General features: G+C 47.8%; 1 protein-coding gene across 1 annotated transcript in view; it reads right to left on the reverse strand.

Annotated features, from left to right (window-relative positions):
- Positions 1 to 22,433, reverse strand: part of LOXHD1 (lipoxygenase homology PLAT domains 1) — a 201,731-nt gene that overhangs the window by 24,460 nt on the left and 154,838 nt on the right. The window contains exons 32-37 of the mRNA XM_089895136.1: positions 18,820 to 19,028; positions 17,772 to 17,957; positions 14,875 to 15,002; positions 8,249 to 8,366; positions 7,139 to 7,313; positions 5,395 to 5,580 (exon numbers count right to left, since the gene is read on the reverse strand). Of these exons, the coding sequence (XP_089751262.1) occupies positions 5,395 to 5,580; positions 7,139 to 7,313; positions 8,249 to 8,366; positions 14,875 to 15,002; positions 17,772 to 17,957; positions 18,820 to 19,028 (1,002 nt within the window). The remainder of the gene's footprint in view (positions 1 to 5,394; positions 5,581 to 7,138; positions 7,314 to 8,248; positions 8,367 to 14,874; positions 15,003 to 17,771; positions 17,958 to 18,819; positions 19,029 to 22,433) is intronic.

Below are 22,433 nucleotides of genomic sequence, written 5' to 3' on the forward strand. Positions count from 1 at the left end.
TTATTTGTGTATTATCCATATTTACAAATTAACCTACTTGCTAAAATTTATTTGTAACCCTAAAATCAATACTCACAGTGCTTTCACAGTTATTCATGGACATGTGCAGAATGGCAAAAAATTTGAGCTGTCTGATGCACATGTTGCCAGCTGAGGTTAAACAAGACGGTGCTCTGCCTCCTTGTTTCAGCTCTCACACTATGAATAAGTGTCCTTTGTGTGGTCTATTTAGTGCTATGGTTTTTTATTTTTACATTTTTATGCTTTTTGTTGGTAATTTTGCTGCTTTAAATGTCCCCCAAGCATAGTGCTAGAGAGCTGTCTAGTGTTTCTAAGTGCAACAAGGCTGTGATGTGCCTTACAAAGAAAATAGATTTGTCACTTAATGTTCCTTTAGGCATGAGTTATAGTATTGATGACCATGAGTTCACTGTTAATAAATCAAGAATTCCTAGAGAAATGGAAATAAAAACAAAAATAAACAAATGGGACCTAATGAAACTTAAAAGCTTTTGCACAGCAAAGGAAACCATAAACAAGACCAAAAGACAGCCCTCAGAATGGGAGAAAATATTTGCAAATGAAGCAACTGACAAAGGATTAATCTCCAAAATTTACAAGCAGCTCATGCAGCTCAATAACAAAAAAACAAACAACCCAATCCAAAAATGGGCAGAAGACCTAAATAGACATTTCTCCAAAGAAGATATACAGACTGCCAACAAACACATGAAAGGATGCTCAACATCATTAATCATTAGAGAAATGAAAATCAAAACTACAATGAGATATCATCTCACACCAGTCAGAATGGCCATCATCAAAAAATCTAGAAAAAATAAATGCTGGAGAGGGTGTGGAGAAAAGGGAACTTGCACTGTTGGTGGGAATGTAAATTGATACAGCCACTATGGAGAACAGTATGGAGGTTCCTTAAAAAACTACAAATAGAACTACCATACGACCCATCAATCCCACTACTGGGCATATACCCTGAGAAAACCATAATTCAAAAAGAGTCATGTACCAAAATGTTCATTGCAGCTCTATTTACAATAGCCAGGACATGGAAGCAACCTAAGTGTCCATCAACAGAAGAATGGATAAAGAAGATGTGACACATATATACAATGGAATATTACTCAGCCATAAAAAGAAATGAAATTGAGATATTTGTAGTGGGGTGGATAGACCTAGAGTCTATCATACAGAGTGAAGTAAGTCAGAAGGAGAAAAACAAATACCGTATGCTAACACATATATATGGAATCTAAGAAAAAAAAATGTCATGAAGAACCTAGGGGTAAGACGGGAATAAAGACACAGACCTACTGGAGCATGGACTTGAGGATATGGGGAGGGGGAAGGGTAAGCTGTGACAAAGTGAGAGAGTGGCATGGACTACCAAACGTAAAATAGATAGCTAGTGGGAAGCAGCCGCATAGCACAGGGAGATCAGCTCGGTGCTTTGTGACCACCTAGAGGGGTGGGATAGGGAGGGTGGGAGGGAGGGAGATGCAACAGGGAAGAGATATGGGAACATATGTATATGTATAACTTCACTTTGTTATAAAGCAGAAACGAACACACCATTGTAAAGCAATTATACTCCAATAAAGATGTTAAAAAATTAATCAAGAATATATATTAGATGAGGTGTCTTTAAACAGGAACACACATAAAACAAAGTTATGTATTGACTGGTTGATGAAAATGCTGTGACCAGAGGCCTGCAGGAACCTAACCTTGTATTTTCCCTGGACTGCCAGGAGCAGTGGTCCATTGTTTGCAGCAACTTTAGAGTGCAAAAGCATTGTGGATAATGAGAATTGGTTATATTTGATTTATTGACCGAAATCAATATAAAAACTTGTTAGGACTTGTTAGGAATCATTAGGACTACAGTAGTAGAGGAACTGAAAGGCTCATGTCCTGGGAAGAGGACATGTCAGGTAGGAGGAGAAAAACAAGAAAGGGGGAAACATAGGCATCACTACAGGCAAACATTATCCCTGACTCCTGGAATGTTACTGCTTGACTCTCTGGAACATTTTTCTCAAATATGTGTGCCTTTGCTTTCCTAGGTAGTTTGGAAGGAGGGATACCACATGGAGCAGGAATGCCTAAGAGGACTCTGGAAAGTCTGTGATGAGAAACAGATGGGGATGGAAGGAGAAGGCAGACTTTGAAGATGTGGTAGCAACAGGAGAAGTCATCCAAGGAACAAAGAACCAGTAGGGTTTCAGATATTTAGTCAGGTGGAGTTAGATAAGATGGAGGTGAAGACAGCACCCTTTGAAGACAGGAAACAGAGATGAACTCTGATCTTGGATCAGCAATTATCTGTCTTTTATTGCTGTGAATTGAGGCTGAGACGTATGGTAAGTTGAACCATTTTGGCAAGCTGAGGGAAGTCTATAGCAGTCCACTCTGAAAATAGTCAGCCTCAAATGTGGGAACCCTAGAAACAGGTGGCAGAGTCCAGAATTGAGAGACGCCAGAGAGAAGTCAGTACCCTGGACAGCTACACAGCTCCAAAGGCTAAGGCTATAGCGTGTTTACCCAGAACTGTGGTATTTAACACGGGCATCCTCAGTCTTTCTGGTCATCCCCTCCACCCTCACAACCCTGTGAGTGAAACCTTCATATTAAAAATGGCTCTGACACTGTCTTCCCTTCTTGGAAAAGGGATGGAGGTCGTCATGGTCTACATGAAGTTCTACCCTGCCCAGCTCTCTGACCTGACCAGGAGGTGATCAGGGAGCCCCTTGACCTCTGATCCCATCATGTGGTTGAACCCTAAGGGGATTGTTCAGACTGGTTGGGAATAATATTTCTTCCTTCTCAAGGTTCTAGTCCCTTTGCTTCTCTGTTGCTTCTGAGATAGGGGCTGTGGAAGAACAGAATTAAAGGCCCTGGTATTTCTCAGCTCTGTCCTGGGAGTGGGGGAGGGGGTGGAGTCTCAACTAAGCTAAGATTTAGTGAGTCTCCACTGTGCCACAGGCACCTTTGTAGGCAGTTATGAAAATAAATATGAATGAGTCATGGCCCCTGCTCTCAAGAGTAATGCCTTGCCAGGGTGTGTTGGCAGTCCAGAGATAAAATGTGCTTCTTTCTGATTAGGACAGGGGCACACTTCCCAGGAATATACTTCCTAAACTATGGTTTGCCTCTGGCATGGACACTGCAACAGGAAACTGTATGCATGGATATTAGGGTAGACAAACCCCATCCCCACCCACCCTCATCAATCTGGTCTGTCAAAACACTCTAATTAGGCTTGTGGTGACACACACATTGGGGCTCAGCGCTTTTACTGAGCCCCTGGCATCTTGCTCAAACACTGAAGTGACTGCCTTGACTGAGTGATCCATCTGTGGCGTGTCATGGGCAGCGGCTCATCTTGATCTTATGAACTGTCTGGGGCAGGAGATGATCTTAATAATTTGGCTCTTGTTGTTAAGCCAGACTTTCGACCACCGGCCAACCTTCTACTAGTTCTAAAACAATCATAATGGATGATGAGAGAGTGAGAAAGAATTCAGGGATCTTTGTTTTGCTTCCTTATTGGGAAAGAGTAGAGATTCATTAGGGATATTTTGAGAATATTTTGCAAGTATGTTTCTTTCCATAGACGTATAATGACACAGAATGAACAGGAGAGGAATAAGCATCCCCTTCCACTTTTCTGGAGAAGTCATCCTCCCCCTGTACCCTGACAATAAACATGTATGGGGGAGAAAGGAGGTAGAAGAAGCTGTCCTCGTCTCCTCATCTTCTTTTTTGACCTGTTGGCACAGTGGCTGGTGAGGGTGCAGAATGGAACTGGCAGGATGGGCTGGTATCCCAGAACAAGCATCAGAAGACCTGAATTTGAGTTTTGGCTGTGTCTCTTTCTTGTTGTGTGATTCTGAGTAAGTTGTTCAAACTTCACAGGGCCTCAATATTCCTTGGTTGTTGAAAAGAGAGATAATTCAGTGTTTTTGTTGCAGGAATTCACAAGATTGTTGTAAGGGTCAATTGTTTGTATCTTTCATATTTAACAGAGCACTAGGACCATAGTGAATGCTGTAAATGTTCGCTCAATGAATGACTGAATGGGTACACTGAGATTTGAAAACTGAGGGCTGTGCTAATAATCATTAGATTATTGCTCTGAAGACTGAGTACTTTCTCTGTGCTTAATAAGAGCTTATCCCATGTTATTGAAAAAATTTTACTGTTTAACCCATGTTAAAGCTGCCAAGTTGGGCTTCATCAGATACCATGACAGACATATTGGTCCTCTGTCAGGATTTGGAAGAAGTAAGGACAAATACAACACTCAGGACGCCTCTGGGCCACTCATGGGGCAAACTCAGGAAAGACTGGAGAAGGATTTGAATGAATAGCTTTGTGGAGGCCAGTTTCAATGGAAGACAAGAGAGTGGGTTAGAACACATAAATTAAGAAAGTAATGTGTCTCAAGGAGGTGAAATTTAGTATTTAACAACTCTTTTCTAATTATATAATATGTAACATAAAGACCCAAAGCCAGAAAAAAGTGTTCAGAGTGGCCTGAAGACAACAAAAGGATAATGAAAAAATTCAGCACAATTACAGATATGATAAAGTATTCCTTAGGTATTTTGAAGTTAAAAATAAATTTCTTGCTTGGCTTATAGTCTATCCTATCATTCATATTTATAAGTGAATTTGACTAATTTTAGACTAGCTATTATAAATAAACAAACATAATCCTTTACAGAAAATCCATGGGAAGTGAATTTGGTGATGTAGCCCTTCTTTTCTTAATTTTTATATCTGAACTAAGTAGAATTAATGCCCCAACATAACAGAAAATTAAGAGCTACTCAACACCCCGGGGGGCAGGGGGGCAGGAGGAACTAAAATTTGCCCAGAAACATTGGCTGTTCTAACTGATGGAATGGTCAAAATGGTGGCAATCAGGCCTCCTTCGTGGTGCAGTGGTTAAGAATCCGCCTGCCAGTGCAGGGGAAACGGGTTCAAGCCCTGGTCCAGGAAGATCCCACATGCCGCGGAGCAACTAAGCCCGCGAGCCACAACTACTGAGCCCACGTGCCACAACTACTGAAGCCTGTGTGCCTAGAGCCTGTGCTCTGCAACAAGATAAGCCACCGCGATGAGAAGCCTGCGCACTACAATGAAGAGTAGCCCCTATTCGCTGCAACTAGAGAAAGCCTGCGCTCAGCAACAAAGACCCAACACAGCCAAAAATAAATAAAATTTTAAAAAATGGTGGCAATCAACTGCTTTCGGCTCCCTGTCACCCTGGGGTAGAAGGATCCACGTGCTGCCAGGGAGATGGGGTGGGGCTCAGGTGGAGAGCTGAGGCCTGCCCTCCCTCCCACCCTGACCTTGAGCCTGAGCTACCTTTGTTGTCGTGCCAGACCCTCAGCTTGCAGAGGTGGCCCAGGCTCAGCATGTCGGAAAAGTTGAATGTGTCGGTGCTGTTCCGCTCGAACTTGTTCCAGTTGGCAGACTGCTTCAGGGCCAGGGTCCCGCTGTCCCCATTCTCCCCAAAGATGATGATGAACACATTGGCATCGGTGCCCGCTCCTGGGGTGCACAAGACAAGGGCTCTAGGTGCTGGACTTTGTGAATCATAGCTCTCTTGTTCTGGCCTCACTCTCGGGATCCTGGGAGGAGCCAGGGGGGCACATGGGCAAGTTCAGAGTCATCGAGGCCAGGGGTGAGGTCGGAAAGGGCTGGTCAGTGTCATAGGGCTCCCAGGTCTACAACTCCATCCTTCATCTCACCTCTGTGGCTTGTAAATGCTGTTGGGTTAACTGGGATCCTGGTTACCGAGTGTGAATGGTTTGGTACAAGAACTCACCTAGTTTGGGGGAAATACACCCATACTTAAACATGTGCCGTGTAGACTGGCTTTACAGTTTAGAAATAAACTCCCTCCTGTAAAATGTGAAAGTTCCTTGTTCCCAAATCCATCTCTGGTTGACATTCTACGCTAGAGCTTCACATCATTTGCTTAAGCCAAATAGAGGTATTGACCCCGGCTGAAAAGAAAAGGCTTCTGGGAGAGGTCACTCCTTGAAGATTTTCTGTTACACACCCTGTGGTTAAAAATGTAGTTATTGTTTTCTGAGAGCACATCATGACGGGATGAGGGACTCGAAAACTGTGAACACTTGGAACTTTAAGCGAAGAGAGTGAAGGCTTCACTCTGAGGAGGAAAGGAAGAAGGGAGGTGCCAAAAAACACTTTGCCAGCTGTCCTGACCCATCATGTATGCTGGAGATGCTTCATTTCTTTGGCTGAATGCTTCTCTGTTGAAAATGTAAGCTACCAGGGCCAACAAGGGGCTCTCTCACTAGCCATTTATAAGTAGTGTGAGTGAGTTTGCCAGATTCCTTGCACCAGCTGCTGGGGAACAGGCTTGGTATAGGGGAGGGGAGGCAGGAGGCATTGCTTTCCTCTCAGCTGCTGGCCTTTGAGCATGCTTGTACTTTTGCTTGGAAGGCCCCTCCTCTGCTGTCCCCTCTGCCTCACCAGCTTCTGTTTGTCTTTCTGGGCCAGACTTTGGCACCACCTCTGGGAAGCAGTTCCATGACCCTTGCCTCTGATCTCAGGCTGGGTAAGGTGCCCTCCTCTGGGTTCCCAGCACCTGTGCCAACTTCTGTCACAGCCTCACTGTCTTTGCTGCCCTCGAATGTCAGTCACACACGGGCTCAGGGACTTATCCCATCCTAAGACCCCAGGCCAAAGCTGGCACACAGCAGATGGCGGCCAAGCACAGGGATGTGGGAAGGAACCCAGGGGCATCCAAGATGCATGGCACCTGGGTGAGGGGTGTCAGGAGGCAGCAGGAGGACAGAGGGCCTCTGAGCTAATCTCCTGCACCGTTTTCAAAAGTGCTGACCATACGGCCTGGTAACGTTCTCCCTCACTTCCCTGAGGCAGGAAGGACAGGGCCGAGTCAGTCACTGGGAGGAATACTTTGTTCAGGCAGAAGGTGGCACACTGTGGAAAGGAGCTGGCCTGACCAACTTTTGGAAGGCCATCCAGAGAAAAATGTCTTGACCAGAGCCCAGGACCTGAGCCAGAATGTAAGGAGGGGCAGGTGGGTATAGGAGAAGGGAGGGACCCACTGACTCACCCAGGATGTCACTGGTCTTCACTGAGACGGTATAGGAAGTCCACTCCATCATCTCCTCCCCGTCGATGACGGCACACATCTCACACACCAGGGTCTTCTTGCCCTTCCGCTGGGACAGCCAGTCTCCGTAGTAGAACATGGTCAGGTCTCCAGTGTTCATGTTCTTCAGCAGGATCTGGGGGAGAGGGGCCAGCGTGGGAAGTCCTCCCTCACCTCTGCCAGCTGCCTACCTGCTATGCAGTCCCCTCATCTGGACCCCCGGGACCCATGATCCCAGGCCTGAGACAAGTTCTTCTGATTTAGACTCGAGGCATGAGGAAAGGGTCCTCTCCAGGAAAAGACCCTGCCCCGCGGGCCTGGCACAGGGTCTGAAGCCCCTGCCATGACTACCCTCACTTGGGGAGTTGGAAATGGGCAATTCGTCTAAATATATTTCCGAGAGGTGCCCGTCACTGTGCATGAGAAATGTTTGCTGAATGAATGACAGAAAAACAGACCAACCAAACCACTGTCAGCCATAGACCCCTGGAACTGTGTACCCAAGCTCGCCAGATTGTCCTTGGTGGGAGCACCCTACTGTTGGCTCAAGAAAAATCTGCTAAAGGCTGGACAGGGGAGCAGAGCCTGAGGGGACTTGGGACAGATGGCCTTTGATGGATGAGGGATGAGAGGATGACTCAGAGGGGAGCGTTGGCCCAAGATGGAAGAAGAGGCAGCCAGCTAACCGTGATCACAGGGGCACCGGAAGCCTCCTTGCCGTCTGCCTAATGTTCCCACCATTGGAGCCTTGCCGCCCCAGTTCCTGCTCCCCTCTCACCCCTCCCAACTCGCTTCCTCCAGGAAGCCCACACCCTGTCTCTGTCCACACTGCACTGACAGGGCAGGCTGTATTCCCTGGCAGCTGATTCAGTTTTGACTGGACTCAAATAAATAAAACTAGGTTCTCTGATTAATTCACACCAAAGGGCGTATTGATTATCTCGGCCAGGTCCGCATAACAACCCTTTAAGGTGACATTTGCACTTTAACAAGGCCCACTGACAGCCCAAAGCAGCAGGAAGAACGGGTGGGCAGTGGGTGGAAGGGAGGGTGAGGGTCCAGCCATGTTACCCTCTCCAGGAACCACTCGGGCCGGCTGCCCAGGCCATCAATTCGGATCCGCATCTTGGTGAACGGGGCGATGTCCAGAATCTCCATGATGAAGGTATCATTCTGCTCTCGCTCAAATCTGGGGGTGGAGAGGAGGGGCATGAAGAAGGGAGTCTGGCCATGGTTAGAGGGCGAGGCCATGCCAGAGACCAGATTCAGGGTAAGGAGAGAAGAAGAGGCCTCTCAGCTCCCAGTGACTCCCAACTAGCCTGTCTCTTGCACCCCAGATGTGTTTCCAAAAGACTGGGTTAAGTGAGTTGCTGGTAGATATGGTCCTGATTCAAGAGGTACCAGTTCTGGGTCTTAATCTCATTCTGCTAACCACATGGAACAGTCCCAGCTCCTCTCTGGGACTTGGTTTCCTCATCTGTAGTCTAGGGGAAATGACACTGGCCTGGCAATCTCATAAAACTGTCATGAGGACCAAATGGGTGTGAAATCAACTTAAAATGTGAAAAAAATTCCATACCTGCAAGATTTTAAATGAGACTCTATGAGTGACAGGCTGCCACGAATGGTGGGGCAAGTTGTGCACTGCACAACTCTAGATAGTGCTGTTCACATTTTTCTGTACAGAATATGCATAACTGAAGGCAGTGGCCCTAGGTTGGGAAATACTAGTAATAACTGTAAAATGGCAGTTAACATTGCTTTTGTTGCTATTACTATTTTGCTACCGAATGACCACATCATCTCAGAGACACTCTATCTTTATTTCTTACTGCTCTTCCCACAGTGCTGCATACAAAATGCGACCTTCAGTGCTGACATTGCTCGACTGCTCACTGATTTCAGACGCTGCTGCTGATAAGCCCCTGGGGGTAACGCAGGTATCACTGAAGATATGACACTGCGTGGCAATTTTATGCTTCCTTGAACAAAACGTACTTTTAAAAACAGAGGCCACAGCCAGTGGGAGCTGGGACTGCAAATGCTGCAAACTGCAAATGCTGAGAACTAACCACCCCTCGTCTTCAAGACAGCAGTGGAACAGAGGCCTAATCCCTTTGATAACTTGCTTATGTGCACTTTATGATTATTAGAAGTAAAAACACTCTCCCAGAAGTCTGCCCTAAATCCCTCCTGCTCTAGTTTAAACTGTCTGTCCCTCTGGTCACGTGGGAACTGGAAGGCGGTGCTCACAAACTCCCCTGTCAAGCTCATCTCACATAGTGGAGATTCTCTCAAATAATCTTTCAACTCATTGATTCCTTACTCTTGTCAGGTGTATAATTTTGCAGAATTTTAGAACTTTATTTAGAACTTTGCAGAACACAGAACTTTAGAAATCTGTGCTCTGTACTTTTAAAAAATTTTTCGCCCTTTGAATTTAGCCAAATATCTCCCTTTTATGGAGATTTTATGGTGGGGCAGGTGTAAGGAAAAAGGGAGAGAGAAATAAGCTTTTCTTTTTTTTTTTTGCGGTACGCAGGCCTCTCGCTGTTGTGGCCTCTCCCGTTGTGGAGCACAGGCTCCAGACGCACAGGCTCAGTGGCCATGGCTCACGGGCCCAGCGGCTCCGCGGCATATGGGGTCTTCCCAGACCGGGGCACGAACCCGTGTCCCCTGCATCGGCAGGCGGACTCCCAACCACTGCGCCACCAGGGAAGCCCTAAGCTTTTCTTTTAGAAAACCAAAGACTGGGTTACAGTTGCCCCCTCACCCTCCATTAAAGGCTAAACCCCGATTACACCTGGATAGGCCCCTCTCCTCAGGGTAAAAGGCCTGCATCTGAAAGGAAAGCCCCTCATTGGCCCTTCATTCCTCCACAGCTCACCAGCCACATTTTTCCTGCTGCTCCAAGCCCCTCAAGACATCCCAGTTGACACGAGAGAGAGCCACACACTGAGGGGCCCCTGCTGGAGAAGTGGTCAGCCTCTGAGTCAGGTCCCCTTGCCTCTGGCTCAGAAGGTTGGGGCTGCCGAAGTGGCCCTGGCTTTGTCCTGCTCATCCACCTGAAGGAGCTCAGCAGCTTTAGCTGCCCCTCACTCCCTTCCTGTTATCCCTTCTTTCTGTTCTCCACCCCGTCAAAGGCTGTCCTTGGGAAACAGCCTAGCGCCCACTCACTCACCAGTCTCTGTGAAGGAGGACAGCCTAAGGCTAACCAAACCCAAAACCTTAGGCTGGAAGGGCCAGTATTTAATGGAAAAGTTTTAGACATTGTTAAGAAGCTGGGGAAGATTTATGGGTAGGGAGCCTGCGGAGGGGGTGGCTGGAAGATAGGGAAGAAGGTTATGGGTTCAAAGCCAGCCTCCCTGGGGCAGCTGCTCAGGCACTTTGCCTCTGTGCATCTTAGAGGTAAGGCTGGGGCTTCCGGAGTTGGCTGGGATCAGAGGCTCACCTGTAGCTTCATGTTAGACCCAGCTCCTTCCAGTACCAGTGGCCATCTAGCCCATGTTCCATCCCACAGCAACTGGGGGCAGCTCTGTCCCTCTAAGGACAGCATTGGCCAACCCTTAATAAGTCGGCCCCAGCTCTGCCCCAAGAGCCAATTGTTTAATTGTCAACAGTTTGGCCAACCTCGGTGCCTCTACTGTCTCCCTTCCCCAGGCCCTTGCAGTAGCCACCAGACCTCTGTTCTCCAGGCCCGAAGTGCTCATCAGCACAAGGTTAGAGAATAAGTTTGCATTGCTTGAAGCCACTAGGTTTGTAGTAAATTTTTATCATAACCTCGGGAAACTAATACAGACCCAAGTGTCAAGAATGTGCACTTCGGGACTGTAGGGGGGGCAGATGAGAGACCCAGCACAGAGAGAACTCCAGGCATTGGTGAGTAGCAGCAGGACTGCCTCAGCGGTGGTGTAGGTGTCCACAGGTGCTGATGTGACTGAGGGGTAAAAGGCAGAGCCCACAGGCCCTGGCTCCTCTGAACCGGGCTCCTCAGGGACCAATAAGATCATTGAACTTGCTGCCCAGCAGGGAGCTGCATCAACTCGTCTGCATCCATATCTCATGGGCATCCTTGCCCTGGTTTGAGAGAAGATCAAAGTTAAAGAAATCTCAAACAGATTTGAAATCTCTACCATCCTCAAATGCCATGATCAGGCCCAGCACATGTTCGAATCTTCCAGTGTCCTTTAAAAGGGCAGCCTCTGAGTTGAAGATGATGTGTCAAGAGGGGTCACCCAGCAGTGGGTGCTAGGACTTTCCAACTGCCTGATCTTTCAAAGGCACCCGTCCCTGGAACTCAGCCCGCTTGCCTCTTCTCTCAGACTACCACCATTCCCACTCAGCCCTGAGACCTCCGTCCAAGCCTGACCAACTCCAGGAGCCTCCCCACCAGCTCCCCTGCCCATGAAGTCCCCAAAGATGGGCCCTTTCCATTCTCAGAGCTTTATCACTAACCAGGCAGTGTGAGATCTAAGTGAGAAAGATATGAAGGAAAGACTCAAAACTTACAAGCTATTACAAGCTAAGCCCAGGCCACCGTCACTAGTGGCTCCCAAATGCCTCCTGAAGTGGCAATTGGAAAGCCATCTGGGCTCTGCCCTCCGTTTGCGTTCTCTTGAGCTGAGTCTCTTTTCATCTTCTTTGCACTAAGGGTTAGTGGAAGCCAGGGGGCCATCCAGAAGGGCAAAGCCAACAGAACTCTGAGAATCTGGTTTGCTTCCAGACCAAAGAATTTCCCAGTTCATGGTGTCTCCACTGGGCCTAGGAATGATTCCTTACAGGCGCTTACTTCCCTCTAGAGAAAAACCACATCTATTTGCCTAAAAATAGCCCCTACATCCATTAGAAACTAATTGCCTCAAGTTCCACTGTTAGACAGTCATTCCTCGGGTTTAAGCATTACCTTTTGAGGGCATCACTTTTTTGAATGCCACATGCATTCACAACCATCTCACTGTGAATTAATTTACCAGAACAGTTTTCCCCAAAGTGGCAAGATGACAAGTTGGGAGCTTTAGCTGGGGAGTGGGGTTGAGGGAATTGCTATCAAATTTGGCCTCTGGGTGTAGCATTTTACAACAGGGGCACTGCAGCAGGCAAACCTACACAATGCTTTCTGTGTGACACATGCATGTTTCTGCCTCCATCCTGGTCACACACCATTTCTTGGGAAAGGCTCCCTTGCACAACACTAAGCTGTGTGCACGACACAAGCCCAGTGGGTCTTACAATCCAAGTCCCGGAGTCAAGACGCTGACCCCTATAATGAGGATTCCAAGACACAGGCCGAACTTCGGGCCACTTGCAAATGCAATGAAGCAAAATATGTCTTGGGTAAGAGCCCTGAGCTTGCCCTCCAGAATAATTAAGAAATGATGGCTCTCTTCAAAGAATAAATCTTAATTTGGAAAACCAAAATTCTTTAACAAGGTGCCTCGAAGCATTTACAATACGGTATAACTTTCAAGCAACATTTTTGGAATTTAGATACTACCAGAAAGGAGGTATCTATCTTTCCCAGCAGCAACTGTGTCTGCGTGTGTCTATAAAATAAGGTGGAATGTAGGTGTGGGATAATTAATCCGAGAAATTCCAGGAATCTGGAGGCGGGGTGGAGATTAGGGTCAAAGTATAGCGGTAAATATTGTGAGACATTGAAGATACAAACAGACACTGGCTAGACCAGAGATGATAACAGAACTCTGACCCCCCACCTCTGCAGCAGCAGCCATCCCAGGCAGCCAGACTGCAGCCTCACCAGCAGTGGGCCCGTGATGGTCAGGATGCGGGGAGTGGCTGCCAGCTTCCCTGACTTGCCCCCTCTCCCAACTCAAGACCATCAGAGAAACCCAGATACGTTCCCCAATTCAATCACATAAGATGCCCGATTCTAGGTAGCTCCCCTTCAGCTTCGCCATGGCCCCAGTAATGCTACACTCTGAAGCTTTGCCAGAGTCCTGACAGCCTTAGCCTCTGCCAAACAAAGTGATGGTGGCTCACACCCTTGCTAGAGCAAGCTCTAAAGAAATAGCCTCTGTTCTCACTCGGCCTTCGTTTATTTCCACAATTTCAGGAGTTCGAACCTCAGCTCGCCTGCTTACTACCTGAGTGACCTTGAGGAGTTACTTCACCTTTCTGTGTCTCAGGCACCTTATTGGTTGTGAGTTAATATATCTTTAAAAAGCACTTACAAGGGCGCCTGGCAGGGAGCAGGTGCTCACTGGATGTTAGCCATTGTTACAATCATCATCGGGGAGAATTGGTCAGGGGGGAGTTCCAGGAGGAAACAGGAGTTGCGTAAGGAGAGTGTAGAAGTGCTAAGAGAAGACAGGCAAAAACTGTTCTCATCGGGCCCCCAGGCACGAGCTGCGTGAGATGAGCAGAGCTCCCGCCCTCGTGAACGGCTCTGTCCGTGGGAAGAAACTTGTGCCTGGCTCCCAAGAGCTTCAGCATCGTCCTCACCATCCTCACCACCGCCACCATCCAGAAGTACTTACTGAGGCCTGCTACATGCAAGGCCAGAGTCAGGAGCTGTGAGGACTCAGAAAGGAGGCTTCTCTGGATCCTGCCCTCCAGCCTGGGGAGGCAGCAGTGTGGCCTCAGGGGTGAGTGGCTGTGGATGGGTTTTAGAAATCCTAGGCTTGGGCTCTGAGTCTCTCGCCTCTGATGCTTAAGATATCAGGGGTCAGGGGTGGTTTAGGGGACGATGGCTGGACATAGAAAACCAAACAAAACCCAGGACCAAGCTGAGGATTTGCCGGAAGGCGCAGACAGGAATCACTACGAGAGGTTCACCTTTATTGCCATTACTAATAACTATTTTAAGAGGCAGTAGAACCTAATGCTTAAGACTGGGGCCACCTGGGTGCCGTGCCCAGTGCCATAGCTTACTGGCTCTGGGACCTTGAGCAACATGACTTGACCCTGCTGTGCCTCAGTTTTCTTACCTATAGAATGGGGATGATAATAACAGTCCTCATAGAGTTGTAGGGAGGACTAGGTATATCAATACATTCAAAGGGCTTAGAAAAATGTCCAGCACAAAATAAGCCCACATCAGTGTCCATGCTGTTGCTGTGGTTCCCTCAGGTGTTAAGCTTTGTGAGTTTGAGCATCTTCTCTTCCCGGTTGTACTGTTTCTCCAATGTCTGAGACAGTGTCTGACATAGGTGTTCAATTGTTTTTTAATATTTTAAAAATTATTTTAGGCTATTTGTAATCATTTTGAACTTGCAGGCAAGTTGCAAAATAGAACAGGGTTTCTGTGTTCCCTTCACCCAGCTTCCCCTGATGTGAACAGGTTACATTACTACCATACAAAGAATGAAAGCAGGAGATACACAATGATACAACGCTATCAACTAACACAGACCTTACAGTAAACATCTTTGAGTGACAGAAGGAAGGAAGGAAAGGCGGAAGGTAGGAAGGAAGGAGTGCTATGGGCTGAGGTGATCAAGGAAGGCTTCCTGGAGGAGGTGGATTTGAGCTAGCCCTTGAAACAGAAGGATCTTGAGACAGAGAGAGTGGATGAAGAGCATCCCAGGAGGGAGAAATCACACAGAGGCATGGAGGCCCCAGGGGATGAGGGGAGAGCGAGGGGAGCAGTCTATTTAAAGGCAGGATGGGGCTGGATGGTGGAGGATTGGGTGTGTGGAGGGGCAAAGGGGCAAGGGGCACAGGCCACCTCCAGATACCTGGCCTTCTTTTTGTCCAGCTGCACTTCCTCTGTGCTGCCGTTGGTGCCGTAGAGGGTCATAAAGATGTTGGAGTCGGTGCCACCACCAACCACATCACCCGTCCACACCGTCATTTCATAGAGCACCTGCCACGAGAGGGATGTGGGTCCTGGGCATTGGTCTCAACCGTTAACCCCACGGATTTGCCTCACTCTCACTGGGGCAAGACAACACGCCCTCCAAGCTCCATGGCTCTGAAAAGAGATCTCCCCCTAATCAACTGTAAATGTCTGGAGAGCAAGAGCTAGGCCTTGTTACTGTCTGTGTCCCTGGCTGTGTCCAGTTCAGTGCTGGAGAGGAGCTCAGTTTCTGATAGAGAACACGTGCGCAGTAGGAATATGACCAAAAGCCCCAGCGTTAACTGATTTCTTTGTCAGTCGAATCCCAACCTAAGTCTGTTCATCCCAGCAGCGTGTGTTGGCCAGACAGTGGCTTTTGGAGCCATGCAGGGCGCCATTTGAGTCCCAGATCCGTCCTGTGCTAGCTGTTGACCTGGGCAGAGGCTCCGCCTTCTCCAGCCTCTGCTTCCTCCCCCATAAAATAGGGATAAGCCCTTTGTAGAGTTGCGAGAGCTACAGACACTTCGCCTTGGGGATGGTTCTGGGGGACCCCCTCCTTCCTGCTACAGCCAGCACACACCCTGCACATCGGTGAGTGGGAAGCGCGCCCAGTCTGATGGTTCAGGGACTTCTGCCTACATTCACTTGTGAAGTGGGACAGCCGCCTATTGTACGTGGTTTTCACTTTAGATTGGAATTTTGCCCTTTTGCCTGAGGTTTGCTCCAAAGAGGACGTTTTCCCTTTGTCTCTGCTGGAGGCGGAGCCTACTCCTCCGAGGACGGTGGTGCCCTCACCGAGGCCCCTGCCTTGGTTCTTCCTCCAAGAGGCAGCCTCGTGTCAAGAGGGGCCATCTTCACCCCTGACCTGGAAGATTCTCTGGTCCTGGCTTCTTACTCCACGCCTCTCACCAGGTGCCCAAGGACTAGCAATTAGGTCTCGAAGGTTCCGGAGAGGCTTGCACACATGGCCAAGGATGTGCCAGGCTGAGCATCTCCTCTGCACATACCTGTACCCGGCCCTTCCCTTCCCCAGTGGCTGCTGTCACTCGTGCAGGTGCTAGGTCCCCATCACCCAGGTGCTTTCGGACTCATAACCCAAGTTATTCATGGCAGTGATGTTGTGCCTTTTCAAGCAGCATCTAGAATCTTCACCACGCTACTGCAAGGTTTGAAGTAGTATTTCAGGCCTGGCCAGGAGGACATGTTTGCCAAGGGAGTCATTGAAGAGCACCTTGCTTTACCAGGAAAATCCTCTTAGACCACCTAACAAGGGCATTTGTGATGGGCACGGAGCTATCAGAAATGAAAGCAGAAGCCTGACACTATTTTGCTCTAATCCAGCAGACATAGAAACAGAATGATCAAAGTGAGTGCTTGGTGGCCCCATGGAGACTGTCCCTTTAAGGTTGATCTCTCCAGACTCCTGTGTTCTCTGTGTCCATCTTTCTCTCCTTTATGCAGACACATCTCTTTTTATGTCATAGGTGTGTTTCCAGAAAGAGACACAGAAACAGGGCTTTTGTAATTCCAGTCTGATATCAGATGTCCTGGGGAGGTGGCCAGTCCAAAGAGCCCTACAATTCTTTGTAAAGTGACAAACGTGTGTTCTTTTGTAACATGAATAACTGGGGTGTGGGTCTGGATTTCCACAGACTAAAGAGCTCAGAGGGAGATGCAGCTGTACCGAGCGGGGTGTGCGTATGCGCTGGGAGTGGCACACACACACATGCCCACGTGCATGCTGGGAATTGGGTCAGGACGGAGGTCCCTGGATGAATTGTGTGCTCTCCTGCACTGACTGTCTGGCCACAGATGGAGACGGCTGAGCAAGGGAGGGGGGTATCGATGCCGTAGAAAGTTCTGCTCTCTGGCTGTCAAGCAGGGGATGGGCAGGCATCCACACTCCTGCCTGGCAAGAGTTTTAGAGCCCATAACTCAGCCCTTCGTTCTGTTTCCATATACTATATAGGCAGGGCATGCTCGGCCCAGAGCGATTTCTCCTTACCTTTGTGTGACGGCTTCTGACCTAAATCTAGTAGCACATTGGTTTGGATTCAGGAATAGAGATGAGGGCTGGGACCTTCCGTTTACCCCACAGCTTTTCAGAGAGAAAGGGAACCTGCAGGGTCATGTGACACAGAGGCCTCTGCGCCACCAGCTGGCCACGTTTCCTTGGGCCCCAGCACCCAGGCGTCCTACTTCCTGCCTGACACCGACCTGTGACTTTATACAACTTGTCCCAGGTCATTTGGCTAGTTAGAGGTGGAGATGGGACAGGAGCTTAGAGCACCTGCCTTCCAGCTTTTTCCCCTTAAGGGGTCTTGTGCAGACAGCACTCAATACACTATGAGACCCAGAGGCTCACAGTCTCCCAAATGCCATCTGTCCTCATGACTGGCCTACTGGTGTTGTTGCGGCATCCTTTGGAGAATAATGACTCTGCATGTCTGTGTAGAGCATGCAAAGCTTTTCTGGACTGTTCATGGTGTCATTAGTTCTCATCAAGATCTTACGTGGAACAGGATGGAAAGCATTATTTCCATGTGCTGTATGAGAAAACCAAGGCCTGGAGAGGCCAGATGACTTGTGCAAGGTCACAGAGCTGCAGACAAGAAGTGACTTGGTTCTCTTGGCTCCTAGCAAAGTGGGTCTGGCTGCTATATAGGGCTGCAGCCCCTGCCAGTGCCCGAGGGATGAGTCTGCTGCTTCTCTCACTTCCATTTCCCCTGCTGCTCGCCCACCTCAGCCTGCACGGCCCTTAGCCACACAATGCACACACACAGGTGCCCTCTATACCTTCACCCCGATGTTCACCACCATGGCATCCAGGAGGTCAAAGACACGGGAGGTGACTCCATCTCCTCGGTCCTTGGCGAGCCAGCAATTGCAGCGCAACGTGTACTTGGTGCCCTGGGTGGGCACAGCCAAGCAGAGCTCCTCCACCAGCCAGCAGCTCTCGGGGGAGGCCCCGTCATGGCCCAGCTAGGAGGGGACACACAGGGGCCATGAGGACAGGGCACAACTGGGAAAGAAGCCCTCCCTGCTCAGGGTCCGCTTCCCCACTCTTCTGCCTCCTCCCTCAGCGTTGCCTTCCAATGTGCTTCGCACTCACTGACCAGAGTCCCTCCCGTGAAGGTGGAGAGATTTTGCAGATGTAATTAAAGTCTCTAATCAGGCGACTTTGAATTAATCAAAAGATTATCTAGGTGGGCCTGACCTCATTAGGTGAGCCCTTTAAAAGAGGGTCTAGACGTCAGAGATGGAAGAAGTCAGAGAGATTTGAAGCAGAAGAGATCTTCTCTGAATGGCTTTGAAGAAACAAACTGCCTTATTTTGGAGAGGGTCACGTGGCAGGGAATGCAGGCAGCCTCTGGCCTTGGTCCTACAACTACAAGGAAACAGATTCCTCCAACAGCCATTGAGCTTGGGACAGGACCCCAAGTCTCAGATGAGACCCCAGCCGTGGCAGCAACTTGATTTCAGCCCAGTGAGACCTTGAGAAGAGGGCCCCGCTAACTCACACCTGGACTTCTGACTCAGGACACTGTGAGATAATACATTTGTGTGGCCTTAAGTTATTAAGTTTGTAGTAATTTGTTACACAGCGATAAAAAACTAATACACAGGCATCCCCATTGGGTGGGTGGAAAACGGACCTGGAGAGGCAGGTGATGCAACCAAGGTCACCCAGCTAGTTGATGGCAGGAGCCAGGAGCTCCTTCTCTGCTGCCTGCTCTGAGTGGGGTTCAGGTTGGGCCCATTCACCCTCCCACCTGTGTACTGGTCAGTTCCTTCCTTCCTTCCCTAGGGGTGATCACCATCCCAAGGCCCTAGGGCCCAGCACCTCTATTTTCTTGATAACGCCCACATCCAAGCCTGCAACATAGAACTCCTCGACTGAGCCGCAGCTGAAGCCCTTCTTCCCTCGGGGATAGTCCAGCCAGATGCGGTTACTGCGCTCGTCATCCTCTCCGATGAGGAAGATGAAGGCCCTGCTGTCGGTGGCTGCGTCCTTCTGCTTCCCCGTGGTGACTGACACATAGTAGGGAATAACTGCAAGAGACCATGGGAGCCCAGCCTCATCACGGGCCACATGGACCAGGGTAGGCTCGGACACTTGGAAATGACCTCTGGAGGCACTGATCTCAGCTCCCTGCCTCTGAGACAAAGTACAACAGAGCTTTTCAGACTGGCAAGTATCTACCCTCCAAGGACTGAGGGAGCTAGTAACTCCCAAGAGAAGATCAAAGAGAGCATCGTTGCCACATCTAAAAGCCCTGTTGACCAATTATCTTAGTTGCACATAGCACTCCCATGTGAAGTGGGGTGAGAACGATAATGGCTAGCCAAGTACAGGGTTTAGATGCCTGAAAAGCTTATCATAGATAAGAAAAGCTTATCACAGCAAAACTGAGGTTGGCAAAAACAAGGTCTCACGGAAAGTAGGAATTTAGGGAAGATAATAAAATAGCATTTATATATGTAACCTGGTAAATGAAAGTTCTAGAAGGAACTCATTTCCAAAACAATCCAGATTAAACAGCATAAAAACTTGCTCAGGTAGTATGGCATAGAGTTCTAGTTGCCCAGCCAGTTTCCATTCTCCTTGCAGCTAGGGGTGGTCATGATATATAAAATGTTGGGAAATTTCTTTTAAAGGGTCTGACTCAACTGGGAGGAGCACCTTTTTGCCCCTTACCCTTCCATTCATTCTGCTTGGAATGTGGATGTGATGTCTGGAGCTCCAGCTCCAAGTCATCTTGGAACCATGGGCAACCTTTAGGATGGAAGCCACTTGTAAGATTGCCAGAGTGGTCAGGTTGAAAGAGCCTAGGTCCCTGAATTCACTGGGGCTGCTATATCATTCTCAACTGCTTCTCTTTGAATTTTTATGTGTAAGAAAAGAAAAATTCCTTGTTCATTTAAGCCACTGTCTTTAGGTCTCTTGTTACTTGCAGTTACTAACTGGAACAGGTTGGAAAACCTTCTCCTGGCTCATCTTCCTCAACAGCTAGGGAGACACTGCCCTGGGGTAGTAGATGTTAGGTTATGCAATCTGTAGCCCTTTGAAAAATTTCCAGACTAGACCTTCCTGGCTGGAATTACCTGCATTGATTTCTGCCCATGGCTGCATTTCATCTTTACAAGGAGAGCCCCACTGGCCTTTCCACAGTTGATCATCGTGCTTAATTAAGGAGAAGCACTTTCTTGTGGGTCCTGTCTAAGAAGGTAGAGTATAAAAAGATTGGCTCTCTGCCCAATCCTATCCCACAGACCCTCCATGTGGTCTTCTGGAGAAAAATATAGTGGTTGACATGCTCTGATATCTAAGAGAACTGAGCAGAAAAGCAGTGGATTTAAATGTCCAACAGAAAAATATACAACTGCCTTATCTCAAAAATCTGGTTGGAAAAAATGAACTTCTCAGCGGATTACAATATTGTTTTAAGAAGCAGGAAAAAACTGAAGCTAAAAGAGTGACTTGTCCAAGGCCACACGTTTTCTTGTCAGAGCCAGAAATGGAACTTAAATCTCCAAAAAACCAGCTCAGGACTTCTTCTTCCCACCCACCTCCCCCACCACTGCTCATGCCTAAAATTTGCATGGCTGAGTCCTAAACAACATACAAGGAATTCTCATTGCTGCTCTTGATTTCTGTCTCATGAGAATTGTCCTAGGCTCTCTGGGCTGAAACTATTTCTTGGCAGTCTGGGTGAGGGCAGAGTTTAGGCTGATACCCTCCTGGTGGTAGATCAGCAAATTAAGGATATCATCATCCTAACTTCTCTTAGCCTTTGTTTCCCCACCTGTAAAGGAGGCTAATTGCTGCCCTCTGTAAACAGAATTAATAAACAAAAACGTCAATCAACTAGAGTCTGGAGACCAGAAGGGGGAGCTCTCACTCCCTATGATGATGGCAGTGTCCAACAGGAACAAGAAAGACTCCGCTTCTTTCCTGGCAACAACTCAGTCAATGAAAAGTCCTGGACTCTGTTTACTACAACTCTCCCAACTGCCTTTTCCAAGAGTTCTCCTCCCTTGCTCTGTGGGGACTTGCAGGTAGTTTGCCAGGGTTGCAGACTCCGAATTGCAATTCTCTGCTGATCCCAAAAAACCCATTTTGCTAGAGAAATAACTGGGAGTCTATTTGTTTTAGGTCAACATTTTGGTGGGCCCGTACAGGGATCCAGAGAAGAGCCCCGACAGGTCTGGGGCTGGTGAGCAAACAGGTGAGATACCCACAATTGAGCCCATTGTGCCCACTGCTTTTCTTGTCAACCCTGGAGTTTGAAGGTATGTCTTTCTCCTGGATCTGAGCTCATACTCTCTTTGCATTTGAAGCTTTCCAGGCTTTATCTGGGATCTATTTTAAGGTTTTGTCCTTTCTGGTTAAGGCCTTGTTCTGTATATGAGCACTCATTTGCCACCTTGGTCAGATTTTGAGATCAGACTCTTTCAACTGAAACTGGTTAGGTTTCAGCCTGTTCCCTTTGGAACGGGGGCTGTTTCATTGCAACTGTGCTGTTTCAACCTTTGACCCATTCCTTTGGAGTAGGGGTTGTTCTATGAGAAGTGGGCTGAGAAGCATTTGGCCTGGCTCCTCTAGGACCAACCTGTTCCCTTAGAACTTGCTAGTGTTAGGCCTGCAGTTCCTTTGCAAGCTGTTTGAGATATTTGAACTGTTTAAGCTATTGAACTGAGTTGTTTAAAATGTAAGATGGTTGAGTTTTTTAATCTTTTTTAAAATTATTCTTTTACTCTATAGAAAAACCTCTGAGAAATAGGATCCCAGTTATCTAAATATTTTGAGGGCACCCCTACAGGGAATCTGGTCAATTTTATGGGTAAAAACCTCAGTTCTTCCTCATACACATTTCTAACTAAATGGATCTACCTGACCAAAGGCAATTTAGAATATCAATGGCCAAATGGAACTTCTGAAATCCCCAAACTGAATTTTTTTAAAACCAAATTGGAATACAATAGTGCTAAAATTTCTAGAACTGAATGGAATGTGTATTTAGATTGGTACTTTGAGGCTTCCAAACATTACCATAAGCCTAAAATTGCCTCTCTGCAAGTGAGCCTTTTGTAAGTAGCAGTATAGATGGGTCTTGTTGTTTTTAATCCAATCAGCCACCCTATGTCTTTTGATTGGTGCATTTAATCCATTGACATTTAAAATGATTATTGATAGCTATGTCATTTTGTTGCTTGTTTCCTGCTTTTTGTAGTTCTTTGTTCTTTTCTTCTTCTTTTTAGTTTCTTCCCTTTCAGTTTGATGATTTGCTTGTGTTCCTTTCTCTCTAGTTTTTTGTGTATCTATTGTACGTTTTTGATTTGCAGTTATCTTGGGGTTTGTATATGTTGACCCATAACTATATCCACTTTGTTTTAAACTGGTAGTCTTTTAAGTTCAAATACTGCCTAAAAGATCTACATTTTTTTTTACTCCCC

The sequence above is a fragment of the Delphinapterus leucas genome, chromosome 14 (genome assembly GCF_059928025.1).
Source record: "Delphinapterus leucas isolate spDelLeu-1000000601 "Yukka" chromosome 14, BTC_Dleu_Yukka2, whole genome shotgun sequence".
Lineage (NCBI taxonomy): Eukaryota > Metazoa > Chordata > Mammalia > Artiodactyla > Monodontidae > Delphinapterus > Delphinapterus leucas.